The sequence below is a fragment of the Trichogramma pretiosum genome, unplaced genomic scaffold (genome assembly GCF_000599845.2).
Source record: "Trichogramma pretiosum strain Unisexual culture from Peru unplaced genomic scaffold, Tpre_2.0 scaffold51, whole genome shotgun sequence".
Classification (NCBI taxonomy): domain Eukaryota; kingdom Metazoa; phylum Arthropoda; class Insecta; order Hymenoptera; family Trichogrammatidae; genus Trichogramma; species Trichogramma pretiosum.
This window is the reverse complement of record NW_019641226.1, coordinates 107263-128314: the sequence shown is the minus strand read 5'-3', so window position 1 is coordinate 128314 and position 21052 is coordinate 107263. Positions and strand designations below refer to the sequence as shown.

The window sequence follows — 21052 nt, the reverse complement described above, 5'->3', positions numbered from 1 at the left end:
AGGATCGGGCCCAAAACTAACCCTTGTGGGACACCTGCTGTGACTTCATAGGACTCCGGACCTTCGTCCGTGGTGAAGTCGAACACTCTTGCCGAGAAGTAGCTGGAAATTATTCTCAGCAAGCAATCGGGTACGAGCAAACGGCGTAGAGCGGCGAGAATGTTGTCCCACCGAGCCGAATTCAACGCATTCCTCACGTCGAGTGTCACCACGGCGCAGTACCATCTCTTGCCGGCGATGGCCTCACGGGCGGTGGAAATGACGTCTTCGATGGCTTCTATCGTTGATCGCCCCTTCTGGAAGCCATACCGTCGCACCGAGAGGCCTCCGGGTCTTTCTGTGAAAGCCTCCAGCCGGTCACATATGATTCTCTCGAGAATCTTGCCCGCCATGTCCAGCATGCACAGCAGACGATACAAGGACGGCTCGTCGGGAGGTTTGCCTGGCTTTGGAAGCAGGACGAGTATCTGGCGCCTCCAGCTAGAAGGGAAGACGCTGGTCTCCAGGCACGTCGTGTAGACCCGCAGGAAGACGTCGGGACGCGCGGCAATAGCGAGCTTGAGCGCCATTTTGGGCACGCCATCCGGGCTGGGTGCCGAGCGCTTCTTGATCCTTGACTGAGCTCGTTTGAGTTCCTCCAAGGTGACGGCCGAGACCAGCTCTCCCGCCCGACGCGGCAGCTGCAGGGCGTGCCCGCTCGGCACCCGCGGAAACAGAGCCGCCACCGCGCCGCGCACCAGGAGAGAGGAGCTAGGCTGCCCGGTCTGAGGGCATCGCAGGCGTGACATGGCAATCCTGTACGGTTTGCCCCATATGTCGCTGTCGACCTCATCGCAAAGCTGTCTCCAGCACCGGCGCTTGTTGGTCTTGATCGCCACGCGCAGTAGACGCCTTGCGGAGGCGTAGTTCGAACTGTGGGCTTCTTCGTCCCGCCGGCCAAGCGATCTCTGGAAGAGTCTGCGAGCCCGCAGGCAAGAGCGTCGAAGATCAGTGATTTCCGCCGTCCACCAGTACACTGGCTCACGAAGGCGGCGTGGGTTTGCTTTGGACATGGAGGCATCACACGCGCCGGTGATGATGTCCATGAGGCTCGACGCTATATCCTCCGCGGTCCCGGGGGCGACCGATGCGCCGGACACGACGGCAGAGAAGCGGTCCGCATCGAGTGTACGGGCGTTCCATCTGCAGCTCTGACGCATCGAGGGCCTGGTCGAAGTCCCAGCGTCCTCGATCTCAAAGACGATGGCCTGATGGTCGCTGTGCGTGTACCCCCCACTCACCGTCCATGATAACACGCGAGGCGCAAGCGACTTGCTAACGAACGTCGGGTCGACGACCGAGCTGCCCTGTCGGCCGTTGAAAGTCGGCACGTCGCCGGTGTTGAGCAGCACCGCATCGAGGAGGGCGAGCGAGTCCAGCAGGATGGGTGCCCGCGGTCAAGTCACCCTGCATCCCCACTCCGTCGACCATGCGTTGAAGTCCCCTGCGATGACAAGGGGCCTCTTGCCACGGGCCTCCTCGGTGATGTTCGCGAGGAGGGCAGAAAATTCAGTCCCAGAGAGTCTTGGCTGAGCGTAGACGCTGAAAAAGAAGATTCCGCCGATTCGGGCCCACGAGAAGTAGGGGTACACTCTCGCCGGGCGCTCTTGAACCGGGATTCCTCCTTGCACCCAGATAGCTGCTTGGCCGTCGGCATCGGCGAGCCATGTGTTGGGTGGAGCGAGGTTCTTGTATTGCTCACACAGAATGGCCACGTCGATGCGCAGTTTGCTGATGGTATCGCAGAGCAGATCCTGGGCAGCCTCGCCGTGATTAAGATTGAGCTAGAGGATTCTCATCATCGGCAGGCTTGGGTGACCTTCCGCGCCAGTGGGCAGCTCGAGCTTTGTGTGTGTGTGTGTGTGTGTGTGTGTGTGTGTGTGTGTGTGTGTGTGTGTGTGCAAGCAAGTGTGCGAGTGTAAGTGAGGCCACGCGAGTGTAGTAGCGACGGCACTGCGCCGATAGAACGTGCGAGCAAGTCTCGGCCCCCGTAGGATATCGAAAAGTTCCCAACGCGTGCGTAAGCGGCTACGAGGCCGTATCGTAAGCCGAAGATTGTAATTCGCATGGCAGTGATTATTTGTTGTGGTTTGCCCTCGTGGGTCTTAAATAAAGTTAATTCGAGTAATCGTAAATAAACGCGTGTTAATTTATTTCGCCTGACCTATTCGAGAATTTCAGGTATCAGAAGCTTAAGCGACTGAAGGTGAGTGAACGAGCTTACGGCTCTTCCGTATTGCTGACGAGCCCAATATTCCCTCTGGGACTCGAGTCAGGTAAAGCGGGCCCCCATAAATAAAAGTACACGGCAGTTGTGCTGAATCGCCCACCCGGGGTAGGCTGTCCATCGCAATAGTTATAATGAGGAAAGGTAATACTTTGCCAGAATTCAAGCATATTTATGAGTCATTGAACAAATAATATGTTTTATTTTAATCATGAAAACTCTGTTTTTTAAACTCATGAAAAAATTAATATATTCATAAAATCTTACTGTCATGTATATCCCATCTTTTGAAGCTTGATGCAATTGGCGAAATTCGATCTATAGTATAGATTAAATCTTGTAGTTTTTTTTTTAAATTTAGCATTATTTCATCGAAGATATGTTTCATAAAATTTTCTTGATGATCAGAAATTCTCGCGATCGTTACTGAAGTTGAAATTAGCAAAGTTCCAGTTAGAGTGCTTAAAAATTTTTTAGATATTGAAAAATAGTTGAAACTACTTCAATTTTTGTTAATAATATCTTACTTGTATGTATCAATACTTGAATCAACTGAATCTTGATCTGAATCGTTAATAAAATTTTCTTTGATTGAAAAAAATCTCGAAAGACCACTACAAACTTCCTCTTGATAACTTTCAGCAATGCTCTAAAGAATAAAATTTTATTAATGGAAGCCTTGGAATTTCCAAGAATAAAAAGATCTTACTTGAAAAAGATTTGGCATTTTTATTTTTGTTGGATTCATCATTTTTGGTGCATCAATGTGAATCATATTTGTAGGGAGAAAACCGAAATCGGAGCTGAAGTTGAATATTTCTTCATACACATTGCTCAATCTATCAGAAATGAGAAAAATGCAATTTGGTTTTACGAAAAAAAAAAAAATTATTGAATCAAAATCATGTCAAAGCTGAAGGGATAATCAATCATTTACAGGGTTTCTCAATCTATTAGAAATAGTAAAAATGGAATTTGGTTTTACGAAAAAAAAAATCATTTACAGGGTTTTCTAATCTTTTTATTACTCTTTTTTAAACGCTATAATTAAGATGTTTCACGGAGAAAAGGTAAATATTGATTGTGAAATTGTTTTCGTGGCATAGATATAATGGAATTCTCTTCGCTGCATTTTAAAGGGGCATTTTATTCGTAGCCACAATCGACATAAAATGTGAAATCAAGTTATTTGTCTTTCAAAACTGATATCTGGATGATGTAATGTTCGAGTATTATTAAACTTGGGTTGATGCTGAGAAACGTAGGTCCAGAGATTGACTTGATGCGCGTTTCTCGGGTCTCTTTCTGATTACTGCCGGGAAAGCATGAGGCTGATTAAATATTGTGACGGGGCCCAAGGCACATAAGCGTCGCGCCGTGAATTTTAGAATAAGTCGCGCGAGCATGTGTGTGTGCGTGTATGTTTTCGCGACTTACAGGTCGAGAAGAACAGCAGCAGCGGCAGCAGCAGGCAACGACGTTTCGGCACGTGCGGCGGCGCACGCGTGCGAGAGATAGACTGCTGCGCGTGAGCAGACGTGCCGACGCGCAATAGATCGCGGCAGAATAGCTCGAGCCGGCAACAAGTCGAGACACGTGAGATACACGGCAGCCATTGAGTTTTTGAGGTTATCGCAAGAGTACGAAGTGCGAAGGTAGACAAATGCAGAGCCACCGATTATTGTGCTCGTAGTAGACGGCACAGATAAAGCCGACGCAGAGTGACAAGTGCGAGTTCGCCCAGGAGGGCTCGTGCAGGTGAGTGCGCACGTGTGTACGTCATTGGACATCGTCACCCAGACGTGGGCGCAAGAACGCACAGCTCCGTCGCACGTGATCATCGAAAAACACAACTCTCCAGGATAAGCGATTGAAGAGAATCTTGCAAATATTCTTATTGAATCACTATAATAAACTTTATCACTCCTAATAATTATTCTAGGCTAAGAGAACATTCAATTTTGATTTTGTTCTATATTGCCAAGTCACCATAGAGCCATGTCGCATAATCCATAATTGACTGTAGTATTCATTATATTCAGAAGCCTAATTGATAAAATTACAAGTATATGCCACTGAGACTGAAATTATATTTCAAAGCTGGATTGACTCATGTGGCAATATACAACAAAAAGATAAGCTCAACTCAAAGAAGACTTGATGAAATAACTATTATGATTAGAATTGGAACTAATAAAATAGAACAATCACACATGTTATTTGAAAAATGTTGAACTTTATTTGAGAATTTACTTTGAGAACACACAGTAAATTGTATTGTACATAATCTTTGCATAAGAATTGTACACTATCTCACTGTGTATTCACTTTTTGATCAATTTCACACTTGGAACTGTTTGCTATTTTTAACAACAAAACTTCATGGCACTTTAATTGAGATTTCAATTTGAGAACACACTTTTAGAATTGTACATAATCTCACTATGTATTCACTTTTTGCTAAATTTTACACTTGGACTCCTTTTAACAACTTTTACTGTACAACTAAACAATATACTAACACAAAATGACTTCAGCTTTATTAAACTTGTGATCCTCTTCTGCTAAATCACATAGAGTTTACTGTGTAGTACATGAAATTCAGTGTTTACAATTATGTGTTCTATGGTGAGCACGAGATGGCGCTGGAGTCAAGCGCCGGACTGAGACGCCTGACAATGATAAGTGACATAATGGGATGATTATCAATTAGTTAGGGAAAGTTTGAATATCCTAAAATGGGATATAAAGATGGGCAGAAACATCAAATAATCGATTTGCCGAGAAAAATGAATTTCGTTAAAAATTTATACATTGGATTTATTCAGAAAATCGAATGTATCTTTTGAGTCAATTTGAATTTCGAATTTCCGAATAAAGCATCAAAAAGAAGAGAAAATTTCCTATAAAACAAGGAAATAAAAAAAAAATTAATATTTTGAAAATTTAAGGTATGTATAAGCCCTTGAGCCTTCTTGAAGAACTCTATTAACGATTCCTGGATATCCCGGATATTATATTCCCGGATCAAGAAGAAATTGCATTGTGTGCGACCCCAAATCATTTTTATATTCACTTAACTTTACTTGTCTATAGAAATATAACGCCATGTATTGGTGTTAAAGTTTCGTCGATCTGCGGCATTTAATCGATTTATTTATAAGTTCATTTTGATTTTCGAGATCATTTATGTTCATTAGGGCGGAACGAAAAAACACTTTTGACGCCGATCGCTTTGTAATAGTATTTTATCGAAAGTTTAAGATAAAAAAAGAGAAAAGCCGCGAGCTGGGCGCGAACAAATGATGTCTTCAGGTGGCGCATGAAGCCTGAAGTTTGAAATTCGTAAAAACAATATCTTTATGCTTCAGTATGAAATCGTTACCAAATTTTTCTGCACTGGATTGGCCGATTGGGCTGAAAGTTTCAGGGCTTGTTTTACATGTTGAAAGGAGTTTCTCTGTAAAATTTTAGCCCTCTAGGTGCCTTAGAAGCAAAGATATAGTCATAGGAAGGTTGAAAAATTACGTTACATTAATTTTTTTTTGTTCTTTTTCCATCTTCACACAGCTGTACGTTGCGTAATTTTGCTGCTATTAAAACGAACGAGTAACCAATTTCTTCGTCTTTTAAAGGCCTTTTCAACCATATAAATTTGTATAGTGTTTTTTAAATTTTTACTGAAGTTACAGTATAAAACGTCCAACATTTTGTGTCGCGCTCGAAACTACAATTGTTATTTTTTTTTCTGTTTCTTAAAAGTTACACATTCTAGACAAACTTGAACCCCAATGATAGTTATATGGCCTTAAAGAGCATAAAATTTCCTTTAATTTGGTGTATTTAAAAACTCTCTAGGTCCTCTAGAACCAAAGATACAGCTGTTTGAAGTTTTACCAAAAATGAAAGTACTGAATCTGTGAATCTATCATAGGCCAGATATGGTATGATCATCACACAATCGAATCTTACATTTTCAGTAAAACTTCAAACAGCTGTATCTTTGGTTCTAGAGGACCTAGAGAGTTTTTAAATACACCAAATTAAAGGAAATTTTATGCTTTTTAAGGCCATATAACTATCATTGGGGTTCAAGTTTGTCTAGAATGTGTAACTTTTAAGAAACAGAAAAAAAAATAACAATTGTAGTTTCGAGCGCGACACAAAATGTTGGACGTTTTATACTGTAACTTCAGTAAAAATTAAAAAAACACTATACAAATTTATATGGTTGAAAAGGCCTTTAAAAGACGAAGAAATTGGTTACTCGTTCGCTTTAATAGCAGCAAAATTACGCAACGTACAGCTGTGTGAAGATGGAAAAAGAACAAAAAAAAATTAATGTAACGTAATTTTTCAACCTTTCTATGACTATATCTTTGCTTCTAAGGCACCTAGAGGGCTAAAATTTTACAGAGAAACTCCTTTCCATATGTAAAACAAGCCCTGAAACTTTCAGCCCAATCGGCCAATCCAGTGCAGAAAAATTTGGTAACGATTTCATACTGAAGCATAAAGATATTGTTTTTACGAATTTCAAACTTCAGGCTTCATGCGCCACCTGAAGACATCATTTGTTCGCGCCCAGCTCGCGGCTTTTCTCTTTTTTTATCTTAAACTTTCGATAAAATACTATTACAAAGCGATCGGCGTCAAAAGTGTTTTTTCGTTCCGCCCTAATGTTCATGGGAGTAGACTGGTCCACGTACTCGCCAATACTGTGATTTGATTGCAAATGCACTGTATCGGATGAGAATATTTTCTCTACACCTTCATACTGTTTAGCACTATCTGTACATATTCTGGAAGTTTCATAATGTACATATTTTTTTATATATGGCCATAATTCTTTCTTGCTTTTGGCATTTACTTTAAAAAACAGTCCGATTTTATCCTCTTTACAGTACAAGCCCAGAACAGTGATGGTCATTTTCTCGGTCATTCTTCCTCGATGATATTTTCTGTTGGTCAAAAAAGTTTCGTCAACTTGAACTGTTTTGTCACGACCACCTAGTAGAATATCACTATGCGATGCAATGACTTCGGTGATCTCTCTGCAGTAACTGTAATAATCTACAACTGTAGCAGTACTGAGCTTTAAGCCATCGCGATTATTGCGCCAAGCTTGAAGATGCATGTACGTCTCCGTAACAGGCAATTGAATGGCGAAACATATTATTATTCCAAGTACATCGCGAATTTCGATGTGACAAGCGGTGCCTTCAAAAATTGTTCCGAGAGCCGGGTTCATAATTTTACGGCATGTCGTCGTCCCTTTTTTCTTGGGTTGTGAGCATCTCCAAACCCACTTGAGCTTCTTTGCAGCAAACTCTTAAACGCGCATCGGAAGCTCACAACACGTTGGAGGCGTAGAACTGCGAGACGGAATTAAATTCACCTCTTCCAAAAACTTAATAGCGACTTCATCGGTAGCTACCAAATTAGCAAACGAATAAAAAAAGGAAAAATTTCTCAATTTTTTATTCAACAATGGATGTGCACTCATTTTTTCGTAAAGTATTAAACTAAACTATTCATACGCAAAATGGAATTTTCTTTTTTAAACTTTAATTATACTAAAAGTCTAAAAAATAATTCAGTACGTGATTTTTAACACCTATTGTGTATAAAAAACCTTACTTATAATTCTACTTTCCCGGCCGTCCCAATCGAAATCAAGACGTTTGCTTTCGTCATGAATTTAATAAGAAATGTCAATTTATACTGAAAATTGAATAATATTAGTTTTTATTGCTATAAATGATTCTTCAACATCTAAAAAAAATTCTTATTCCAATATTTTTAGATAGCCTGTGGAATTTTTTTCCTTTTGATGAGAAAAGCTTATTGGAGGACGTGAGTTTATAAATTGATAAAGAGTTAGTGCATGATGTAATAAATGTAATAAATACACTGCATAAAAAACAAATCGTCTTCAAACATTATGTTATAAGCATAAAAAAAATTGAAAAAATGACTGAAAAATTTGGTTCAGTGATAAAATAAATTCAGTTATATTGGAAGTACGCAAAGCATTCTTTTTATCATTTGTTGTAAAAGTTCGCATCGATTTCAATTGAGACGGCCGGGCAAGTAGAATCATAAGTAAGGTTTTTTATACACAATAGGTGTTAAAAATCACGTACTGAATTATTTTTCAGACTTTTAGTATAATTAAAGTTTGAAAAAGAAAATTTCATTTTGCGTATGAATCGTTGTCAGAATATGTTTGATTTCATTACTATCATAGCTCATTAAACAATTGTTCAATAGGAGATTGATATTCAACTATTCCAAAATTAGAAAAATAAAAGATTCGTAAGTTAGATTTGAATTGGGATAAGACTGTCATACTTGCACTCATTTAATCTTTTGAAAAAAGTATTACCTTATCCATGCCATGAATAGTTTTCTTTTTTCAACCGAAAGTACAATTTCTCAACGTACATGCAAAAAATGAATTTTCTCTTTTAAAGTTGAAAACCAGAATTCGCAAGATATTATAATGAAATTTGAGTATGTATTCCAACTAATAATTTTATATTAGCTTGAAAAATTTTAGTTCAATAGCATGAATAGTTTCCATTTTTCAAAAAAAGGTACACTGTTTTGTTGTCACAGTAAAAAATGAGATTTCTCTGTTTCACTGTTTGAACCAGAATTTTCAAGCTATTATCATAAAATTTGAGTATGTGTTCCAACTAACTATATTATAATAGCTTGTAAAATTCTAGATCAAAAGCATAAATAGCTTTCATTTTTCAACAAGAGGTACAATTTTTTGTCGTCACAGCAAAAAATGAGATTTTTCTGTTTTACTGTTTGAACCAGAATTTTCAAGTTATTGTCATTAAATTTGAGTATGTATTCCAACTAACTGTGTTATAATTGCTTGTAAAATTCTAGATCAATAGCATGAATCGTTTTCAATTTTCATCAAGAGGCACAATTTTTTGACGTCAAAGTAAATAATGAAATTTTACTGTTTCAAAGTAAAGATCTTATTTTTCTGAATTTTAAATCTACATTAAAAACTTCGTCTTCCTCGGATAAAGTCGACGCCATTCATACCTGGATATTCATACCTGGTTCACCGAGTAGGCCACCCTGGTGAACGAAATAGCAGAAACGGTTCGACTTACTCGGAGAAAGTCGTTGCCGGATCGATATTAATACTTGGTGCTTCGAGTCGGCCACCCGGGTGCACGAAGTAGCTAAAACAGTTCAACTTTCTCGAGGAAAGTCGTCGTCGGGTCGATATTCATACTTGGTGCACCTAGTCGGCCATCCGGGTGCACGAAGTAGCTAAAACAGTTCGACTTCCTCGGAAAAAGTCGTCGCCGGGTCGACATTCATACTTGGTGCACCTAGTCAGCCACCCGGGTGCACGAAGTAGCTAAAACGTTCGACTTCCTCGGAGAAAGTCGTCGCCGGGTCGGTATTTATACCAAGAGCTTCGAGTGGGCTACCGGGGTATACCGGAAATAATCGATCGATCGATAATATTCCACGAGAAAAAAAACCTCATGTGTATGTGTAAAAAAAACCTTATGTGTATGTGTATTCGAGTATGTGTATATACATCATATACATCGACGGCGTAATAACAACGTATAAGCGCATGACGCGAACACAGCAAATGGTCTGAAACTCATTTTGGGTTGACCACTTTTTGGTAAGAACGTTTTTTGCGAAGTGGATTTTTCTTTCAATCGCTCGCATTTCGTTAAAAATAAACTTTTTTCGGTATGTTATATACATCGTTGGATTGCATTTTTATCCAGGATTCCATAGCACTTTACAGAATTAAGATATCTGTTATCAAATTCAAATGAGAGTGAAAAAGAGTTTTCGCGGGCAGCGAAAAACGCCAGTGCGATGTATATGAGGAGCGTGTACGCCGCAGCTCTTTCTGCCATACTTGCCAGAGCGAGCGCGAGCGCGCTCCTCGATATCAACCATCAACTATAACAATACGGCAAAAAGCTATACAATAGACTGCCAGCTAAAAGTTGTTTAACGGATAAACATTGATCGTTCAAATGCATCAGATTCGAAATTCAATAATTTAAATTTATCATAGATGTTAAAGAATACAATTAGGTATAGATAATAACTTAAGGAAATTTGATGAGAAAAAAATACAGATAAGGGAAATTTAATCGAATTAGGCATAAATCCAGTTTTCTTTTTTTTTACACTAACCTTATTGTTGTATAAATTGAAAATTTCCACATTGCAATCAATGCAAAAAGTATTTAAATACTCCAAACGATCGAGATTGAGCGCCATCTATCGGAATTTTGCATGAAATCGCGGGACCACGGATATCGTAATCGTGCCCAAAGAAGGCATAACTCACGCATGGGAGATGAAATCCGTGGAATAATTCAAAATGGCACAGAGGAGCAAAAATAAGGTTGCACACGCACTCGCAAGTTCCCGTATCACCGAGAGTTTGACCTATGACCTGAGATAATTATTCAGCACATCTTTGACCTGCGGGCAACAAGTCGCGTATTATAGACGCGCACTGCAAATCACGCCGAGCTTTGCGGGTCGGCGCCGTTTCTCAGCCTCACTATGATCGGGCGCCACTTCCCAACCAAAATCGAAACGCCGGCGCTGGTGGTGGGGGGCCGCCGCTGCCGGCATTTGCTAGGGAGCTCTTGCGCTGAGCACAACTCCTGGCTATCTCCAGAGAAGTGCAGCACTCTTACCTAGAGTCACAAAGACCTAAGCGACGTGTTCTCTCCGGATCTCCAGAGTTTACACAACTCTCTGACTTTCAGAGTTTCTACAACTCGACGCGTTCGAGTTGTCAAGGTTGTTGGCTGGATAGGGACGAAGTTTTAATAAAGAATTAACTTTGTTTCTCCGCAAACAATCCCTTTTCATTTCTTGCTTCCTTCTAAGCCTCCTAATCCACTTCTACGATTCGAAGCTTCGTCGGTGACCGCTAGGTGGAGCCGCGCCGGCACCCTCAAGCGACGCGCGCCCGCCAGCGCTTAAGTATCGGTCACTTCGAGCCTCGGTCAATTCGATTTTGGTTGATCAGCAAGTGGACCTCCCGCCTACAATAAGCAACGGGGCCAACCCAGATCCACCGACCCAGCTGAAACTGCGAAGCTGACCACGGATTATCATCGGACTCGGGATTCAACTGCCACATCAGTCGCCAAGGAACAGAGTTGGAACTCTGACATGTTGCATCGACCTCGGTCCTTTTCAGATTCACAAAACGTAGGGCGTCGATCTTCTAGCCAAGGTCAACGCGCGCTGTTCAGTAAGCTCTAGAGTTAAAACTCTGCAGCTCTTTACGGCACTCGGCATTCTTTTCAGGGCCACCGTTCGAAAAGTTGTTGGACTTTGTAAAAAATCCAACGCAAGCCGACTTATCGATTTCAGGGTGCAAACTCTGAAACTCTTGTTTCCGTCCCTTTTCAGGACCACTGTTTGGAAAGTCATCGAATTTTATAAGTTCCATGTTATCCGTCTTGTCAGTTGCAAGAGTATATGACTCTGAAACTCTTTTTAGCCACCAGTCTTTTCAGGGCTACCCTTCGAAGGTCATCGGACTTTTATCAAAAGTACGATGCTAGCCGTCTTATTGATCTCTCCCCACCCTTAGGGCAAACGAGTATATAAGACGGTATCTAAGGACCTCCGTTTCATTTTTGATTCAGACTCTGCTAGTGACGACGAGAGATATCTCCGCTTCCCCGCGGAGAGACCAGCTAACGAACCTTTGCCTCTTGAGCGCTTACGTTCGGTAGTTGTAATCCCGCCGGGCAGCGGAGTTAATCGTCGCTACGACGAGGAGCGTGCTTGCCTGTGGCATCCAATTCGGCCCGAACTCTCTGTGCCGCCAGCAGGCGCTCCCTGAGCCGAGTCGCCAGTTTTAAGACAACCCATAGCCCCTCGACCTCGAGGCCGCTCGTTGTTTCCATATCTACGCGAGAATCCACCGATTCCGCTTCTTTTACATCGAACGGTCAAACTCCGTCTGAGACCATGTTTAAACGTAGCATGTGTTTAAATTTAACATGTAAAGTATAGAAAAAAAGGATCACGGAAACAGCTGTATCTCAAAGCAAAATCAAAATTTTTGAATTTCGAAAAATGCAATGGAAAGGGATGGAAAAATCCTACTTAAAAATGCAATAAAAATTTTTTTTGAGTTTAAGGTGTATGTGTTCCCTTAAGTAAAAAAGTCACAGCAACGAATTCATTGTAAACGTAGACATAAGCAAGACAAACAATAAAAACAGAACGAGTAAATAATTAAAGACTTACCTAAACACGATTTCAAACTTAACTTCAATGTGCTCTGTCAAAATATCCTTTATAAGTTGTTTAATACTAATGAGAATTCCATTACATCTTTTGCGTAAAATCATAAGCTGATATTGTTTTCGATATTCATTGAATGGTGAAACAATGTTGAAGGGGATGTTTCTCACGTATGTATAAGATTTTATTTTGTCAACGCTCATATAAAGATTCTGTCAAGTGAAGTTTTGTATTAGGTCAACAACATGAATTTTTTTTCAAGCATCTTCAAATTATTGTTCACATTATTATTAATTCTTGAACGAACCATATAAATTCTTATTACGGTCTTTTCATTTTAAAGTCATCAGGTATTACATAAAAATTAAAAGTAGAATTACTTAAATTGGTTTAAGTAGGGAATGTCACGTTCCACTCAATTATTTTAAACAATTAGCGATATTCATGAGATTTCGCGCTGCGAGCGGACGCGCTGGCCTCGATCTACGGGATCTGACGACATCAAGCTAAGTAGAAAACAAAGCTATAAAATTGGTAAAAACATCGACTTCTATGAAAAGAACATCGAAATCCACACCTCTTACAAAGGTGTGAAATAGACTCGCCATATCAAGCATTGATTAAATGTGAGGCGATGTCAGTTTAGCAGGAAGATCAATGAACTCGTAAAAATTAGCAAAAGCTGTCGTCAGGTTCTCACGGATGAGCAGGTGCTGACAGGTACTTTCTCTTAATTTTGCATGCGAAATCTAGTAGTATATATTGAGGACCCACGGAGGCCTCTGCGCGATTCGACTATTATCTGATTCGGTGTGCACAGCTCACGTCACTTTGTACCGCGATTTTATATCATTCAGACTTGTATCGTATTATTGTATTTGTATTGTATTAAATTGTCCCGCGAGTCTAAGGCGGAGTGTAATTTGTAATCGAGACTAGTGCAGTCAGTGCAGTGCAGCCAACCAGGAACGCCAGCCAATCAGTTGCAGAGTGAGCCACGATCTACGCCGAGAATCGTCCGTAGCTGTATGTTAAGTAGTCTAAGATATTTTGTATATGTTATTTTCACCTTCCATTGTGTATTTAATAATGTCTAATGGCTATGAAGGTGGCACCCAAACTTCAACGTTCCTGCCAATGAAACGCGTCAATGAAACACAAACACGAATATTAACAAAAAACGTCAAAGTTTATTCAAATTGTCGCTAACGTTTCGCTGAGTTTATCAGCCTCCTCAGAGCGATTGTTAGTAGCGAACGGCTACATGTCAACTGAGAGAAAGTTATGTATAATACACGAAAAACAAAAACATCTATACACATGAGATCGCTCAAATTAAAATTATTTTAAAATGTTGAAATAAACTCTGTTGAGTTTGTCAATATCTTCCTTCTTGTTCAAAACATTGCGTTGGTTATTAATATGTATCATCTCCGAGATCATTCTGGGCCAATATTTTGTTTCTCTGTCTAAAATCCTAACTTGGTCCCACCTCATATCATGACCGGGGTTGCGTAAGGTATGAAGCGCCACGACCGAATCATGATTTTTGCTTTTGCAGGCTCGCTCATGTTCTTTTATTCGCGTTTTTAAAGGTCTTTTTGACTCGCCCACGTAACGAGTATCACAGCTGTTGCATTGCAGTTGGTACACCACACCAGCGGTATCCATTGGTTCCACACAATCCTTGCCAAGTTTTATGATTGGAGCCATCGATCGGTCCTGTAGTGGTATAACCTTGATGTTGTATTTCTTTAGCGTGTTTAGGCACCGATCAAAGAAGGTATTTACCGCCGGCAAACACATAGTGAAGGGTCTCACATCGATCTTGGCAGACAAAACTCCGTCTTCACGAATCAACCTCTTCCTTTGGATATCTTGTAGTCTGATGTTTATATATTTATCAATGAACCTCCGTGGGTAGTCATTGAGCTGCAACAAGGCGGAGACTATATTTAAGTTACTGGCATGAAAACTCTTGTCCGACAACAAAACAGCTCGGTCAGTCAAGTTGTACACAATATTGATCTTCTGTTGGGTCGAGTGTTTTGACTTGAAGGAGAGGAGTCTTGTGGTGTTGGTCGACTTTCTATACCAATTTGTGCACACTTTACCGTTCCGGTTAATAAGAGTCATGTCCAGGAAGTTAATATGTCCTCGATTTTCTTGTTCGTAAGTGAACTTCAATGCCGGGTGATAGCTGTTGAACACACGAACTACCGAACTTATGTACTGTTCGTGTACGCAGAGGATGGTGTCATCCACGTAACGATGGTAAAAAAGTACATTACAGCCAAGCTTCTCCAATTCTTTCCAACACCACTGCTCGAGATCGTCCATGACTATGTCTGCAAACAGTGGCGAGATTGGACTTCCCATGGGTGTGCCAAACCTCTGTCGGTAGTAGATCTTGTTGAAGGCAAAAAACGTGTTCTGGAACAGAAATTGTGTCGTCCTGCGTATTTTATCGAACGACAATCTAGACTGTGACAACTCTGTGTATCTTCTGTCCAACGCATTTAAGACTAAATGCTCTGGAATACTCGTAAATAAACTTGAGACGTCCAGAGATAGGAAAATGTAACCGGGAGGAATGGTTATGCTATGCATTTTTTCTTTCAAATCAAAGCTGTTGTTGATGTGTGACGTTGGTCGCTTAACATGAGAAACGATTTCTTCGTACAGTAACTTGGCCACGATGTAAGTCGGACTACCCACGAGAGAAATAATTGGTCTCAATGGCGCATCGGGCTTATGGATTTTAGGCAAACCATAGGCTCGCGCCAAAGATGTTTCACTTAATGACCTCTCAAACTGAGTGCGCTGAATTTTCAAGTCAGCATCCAAAGCGAGTAAGACATCCTTCGTGTTTTTGATTAGTTTTGGTAGAGGATTGCGTTTTACCATCTCGTAAGTCTCCTTATCGTTCAGTAAATCAGACATCTTTTTGGTGTAAAGGCTTTTATCCATACATACCGTCGCGTTGCCTTTATCGGCTCGAGTGAAAAAAATGTGTGAATTCTCTCTAAGAAAGGATTTAGTAAATTTCATCTTACGTAGTAGTGTCTCATCTTGTTTCACAAGAGGTGAATTATTACGTGTGTTCTTATAATTCCTTATAACTATATTGCGGATTTCGTCTTTGATGTTGTCTTCAAAACCCGTGTGAAATAAACTGGATTCAACATTTTTCACCATATTGACGATATTCTCCTGGCGCCATGTTGTCGGTAAGAGATGTTTAGGTCCGAGAGATGCAATTTCAAGTACCTCCGGTGGTAGCTCCTTCTTCGAAAGATTCACTACCCAAGTATTGCAAAGATCTTTATTTTGAAATTGCGCACTGGTTTTTCGATGCAACGACCGATCGAACTTTTTTGTCAGACATGAAGATATACGGTGGTAAGCCTGTGCACTCATGTAATTGGTGGATTTTAGGCAAACCATAGGCTCGCGCCAAAGAAAGATAGTCATATTTGTTTGCTTGCCGCTCACATAAGATACTACCCGAAAAATTATTCAGACAAAAACATGGATCGCTCCACTTCTACAGTTCACACTTGAACGATATGTGCCGAAACTTGCTTGATAAGGTCAATTTCAAAATCCTAGATTTATTTATTGCTGACGTACACACCAAAGTCTCTCATCTACACAAGCGTCTCAATGGACTACGTAGGTCCATTGACAGACTACCGATGTCTACTCAAGCACGCAACGTTTTTCTGGAGATCACCAATTACATGAGTGCACAGGCTTACCACCGTATATCTTCATGTCTGACAAAAAAGTTCGATCGGTCGTTGCATCGAAAAACCAGTGCGCAATTTCAAAATAAAGATCTTTGCAATACTTGGGTAGTGAATCTTTCGAAGAAGGAGCTACCACCGGAGGTACTTGAAATTGCATCTCTCGGACCTAAACATCTCTTACCGACAACATGGCGCCAGGAGAATATCGTCAATATGGTGAAAAATGTTGAATCCAGTTTATTTCACACGGGTTTTGAAGACAACATCAAAGACGAAATCCGCAATATAGTTATAAGGAATTATAAGAACACACGTAATAATTCACCTCTTGTGAAACAAGATGAGACACTACTACGTAAGATGAAATTTACTAAATCCTTTCTTAGAGAGAATTCACACATTTTTTTCACTCGAGCCGATAAAGGCAACGCGACGGTATGTATGGATAAAAGCCTTTACACCAAAAAGATGTCTGATTTACTGAACGATAAGGAGACTTACGAGATGGTAAAACGCAATCCTCTACCAAAACTAATCAAAAACACGAAGGATGTCTTACTCGCTTTGGATGCTGACTTGAAAATTCAGCGCACTCAGTTTGAGAGGTCATTAAGTGAAACATCTTTGGCGCGAGCCTATGGTTTGCCTAAAATCCATAAGCCCGATGCGCCATTGAGACCAATTATTTCTCTCGTGGGTAGTCCGACTTACATCGTGGCCAAGTTACTGTACGAAGAAATCGTTTCTCATGTTAAGCGACCAACGTCACACATCAACAACAGCTTTGATTTGAAAGAAAAAATGCATAGCATAACCATTCCTCCCGGTTACATTTTCCTATCTCTGGACGTCTCAAGTTTATTTACGAGTATTCCAGAGCATTTAGTCTTAAATGCGTTGGACAGAAGATACACAGAGTTGTCACAGTCTAGATTGTCGTTCGATAAAATACGCAGGACGACACAATTTCTGTTCCAGAACACGTTTTTTGCCTTCAACAAGATCTACTACCGACAGAGGTTTGGCACACCCATGGGAAGTCCAATCTCGCCACTGTTTGCAGACATAGTCATGGACGATCTTGAGCAGTGGTGTTGGAAAGAATTGGAGAAGCTTGGCTGTAATGTACTTTTTTACCATCGTTACGTGGATGACACCATCCTCTGCGTACACGAACAGTACATAAGTTCGGTAGTTCGTGTGTTCAACAGCTATCACCCGGCATTGAAGTTCACTTACGAACAAGAAAATCGAGGACATATTAACTTCCTGGACATGACTCTTATTAACCGGAACGGTAAAGTGTGCACAAATTGGTATAGAAAGTCGACCAACACCACAAGACTCCTCTCCTTCAAGTCAAAACACTCGACCCAACAGAAGATCAATATTGTGTACAACTTGACTGACCGAGCTGTTTTGTTGTCGGACAAGAGTTTTCATGCCAGTAACTTAAATATAGTCTCCGCCTTGTTGCAGCTCAATGACTACCCACGGAGGTTCATTGATAAATATATAAACATCAGACTACAAGATATCCAAAGGAAGAGGTTGATTCGTGAAGACGGAGTTTTGTCTGCCAAGATCGATGTGAGACCCTTCACTATGTGTTTGCCGGCGGTAAATACCTTCTTTGATCGGTGCCTAAACACGCTAAAGAAATACAACATCAAGGTTATACCACTACAGGACCGATCGATGGCTCCAATCATAAAACTTGGCAAGGATTGTGTGGAACCAATGGATACCGCTGGTGTGGTGTACCAACTGCAATGCAACAGCTGTGATACTCGTTACGTGGGCGAGTCAAAAAGACCTTTAAAAACGCGAATAAAAGAACATGAGCGAGCCTGCAAAAGCAAAAATCATGATTCGGTCGTGGCGCTTCATACCTTACGCAACCCCGGTCATGATATGAGGTGGGACCAAGTTAGGATTTTAGACAGAGAAACAAAATATTGGCCCAGAATGATCTCGGAGATGATACATATTAATAACCAACGCAATGTTTTGAACAAGAAGGAAGATATTGACAAACTCAACAGAGTTTATTTCAACATTTTAAAATAATTTTAATTTGAGCGATCTCATGTGTATCGATGTTTTTGTTTTTCGTGTATTATACATAACTTTCTCTCAGTTGACATGTAGCCGTTCGCTACTAACAATCGCTCTGAGGAGGCTGATAAACTCAGCGAAACGTTAGCGACAATTTGAATAAACTTTGACGTTTTTTTGTTAATATTCGTGTTTGTGTTTCATTGACGCGTTTCATTGGCAGGAACGTTGAAGTTTGGGTGCCACCTTCATAGCCATTAGACATTATTAAATAGTCTAAGATATTCTTTGTAATTAGTATCTAAGGGTAGCGTAATAAATGATTGTTGTACTTCGTAGAAGGCAGACGACCTTTTATTTATTACCTGTACATTCTCCCCGCCAGATTAAGATCTCATATTATTTAAAATAAGTAGCGGCTCGACAGCCGTTACAGGAATTTCAACAGATAGCGTAATTTTTCTATGCATAAATGTTTACAACGCATACAAGAATTATGTTGTAGCTTAAAAATAATGTATACTTTTACAAGGCCATCAATACAGAAAAGTTATGAAACTCTTGCAGTTATATCTGAATCTCTACAAGTACAGTATGCACTTTTTACATTACCCGTAACAACATAATTAATAAATGTCGCAAATCTCAAATCAAATATATTTACTCCTAAATTCAATTTTGATGTGTAAACAACATAAAAGGCTTGTGCCTAGGTAAAATACCGTTTTGAATCAAAACAGCAATTCATTATATTACTCTAAATTTTTTTCAGCCGATGCACTCAAATCTTTTGATAACAATTCAGAGTAAATATATTTAATCTAGAATGCCTGAATACTGAATTAATTTACTTTAACTTCCAAGAAAGACATTAATTCTTCTGGCTAAGGTGGAGCGAAAAAAAACTGTTTCCCCCTGACACGGGAAAAGTTGCACAATGATGCGAGGAATCATTGGTTGAAAGGATTTTAAATATAAATGACTTTTGAGGGTGGCAATCTTGATTTGAAGGTCGAGGTTTTAAAAAACATGAATTTTTCATAAATTAAACGGGAAAATTCTTCGTATTATTTTAGCAGTATATCTAAAACTTATGAATAGCCTCAAATATTCTAATGCGCGAGTAAAAGGGGCAAAACCACTTTCCTTGAACCTGGTGCACCAGGTCACTGATACAGCTCTGGTTAACACTTCTCCAAGATCTTTATTTCTTAGGGATGGTAAAAGGTGAAGAGAAAGTGCTTAATTGTGCCCCATCGATCAAGTGCATCAGGTCACCGATACAACGCTGGTTAAAACTTTTCTAGGATATTTTCTTCCTACGGGTGGTCATAGGTGAACATGAAGGCTTAATCATGTTTCATCTGGGAGCGCGACGATCATAAATATTATAACCAATTTTTTTAGGGTTTTGCCGTAGCTGAAATTCATCTACGGAAAAATTTCATGAAATTTCATGACATTTTTAATTTTTGTACAGAAACTTAAATTTTTTTGAAAAATTTTCGTATGTTTAAACTAAAATGCTCCAGCATAATTTTTACTAAAAATTTTGAGACACAGAGATGTATTCAGCTATAAATATTTAACTTTCGATACTTAGTGAACAAGAAATTTTAACTCGGACATGAATAATTTTTATGCAATAAATACAACGACGACTGTGGCCATTTCTGAAAAAATTCGTTTTTTTTAGCTGAATATTACATTATTTACGCTAAATTTTATCTCTCAATTTTCTCCAATTTATTAAAATTTTTGTGCTGATAAGGATATGTCAGAGGGCCTTTCTCTGCAGTGCAATCAGCGCGAGGCCCGAGGCATCCCTGAGTTCCCCCAGGTGCAACGTGTGTGTGTGTACGATACTGATCTCTGCGCTGCAATCAAACATCTCTTATGCTTGTCGACGCCTGTATGACTGTGACACACACCCTCTCAGCTTGCCTTTGGTCCAGTACACACGCATCGTGCTGTTACGATTACCCAAAGTTTTGATTCGAGTTATATCTATATTCATAAATATATACTTTTTCGAGTCTCGAGTTTAACATTAATAAATAAAGCAATTTGTGTTAATTCACATCGTGCCTCTACATATATTTATTATAATCCTGCTTCAAAGAATGCTATTAAAACTTAGTAGAAACAAACTATCAATTTGAATAATAATACACGACATATAACACAGGCACACGAAAAAAAATGCTCAGTTCCAGAGACCGGACCCAGGAGACTTAAAATTTTTGGGGTCGTTGATTCCGAATCCATCGTCGGTTTTTCGCCATCAGATCAATTTAAGGTCATTTGAAGGTCATTTTAAGGTCAAATCAAATTCAAATCTGAAGTCAGATGACCTCTACGACCTTACTTACCTTCAAGGTTATTTGAATATAAAAAATAAAAATTTGAATATTAAAATCCGAACAAAATATTGTTTATGTTTTGAGGGTCGCTGAATTCAAATTCAAGGTCATTTTGACTAAATTTTGATATCTACAGGTCATTTAAAGGTCATTTGAATGTCAAACTTAGATAATTCGATATAAAAATGCAAAAAATATCACATTTATATTTTGAGGTTAGCTGAATTTGGAAAAAAGTTCATTTTCACTATACTGAGTTATTTTAAGCTTATTTCAAAATGAAATCTAGTGAAAAAGATAAAGTATCCAAAAGAGATTGT

At 39.9% G+C, this 21052-nt stretch overlaps 2 protein-coding genes across 2 annotated transcripts; one reads left to right on the top strand and one right to left on the bottom strand.

The window, feature by feature from the left end:
* Nucleotides 1–13900: 13900 nt before the first annotated feature.
* LOC111693520 lies at nucleotides 13901–15502 on the bottom strand. Its single transcript, XM_023458240.1, has one exon. It carries the CDS (start codon nucleotides 15500–15502, stop codon nucleotides 13901–13903), a length of 1602 nt encoding a protein of 533 aa, XP_023314008.1.
* A 755-nt stretch (nucleotides 15503–16257) lies between these two features.
* On the top strand, nucleotides 16258–18381 carry LOC111693519. The gene has a single exon (XM_023458239.1). It carries the CDS (start codon nucleotides 16258–16260, stop codon nucleotides 18379–18381), a length of 2124 nt encoding a protein of 707 aa, XP_023314007.1.
* The last annotated feature ends 2671 nt before the right edge of the window (nucleotides 18382–21052 follow it).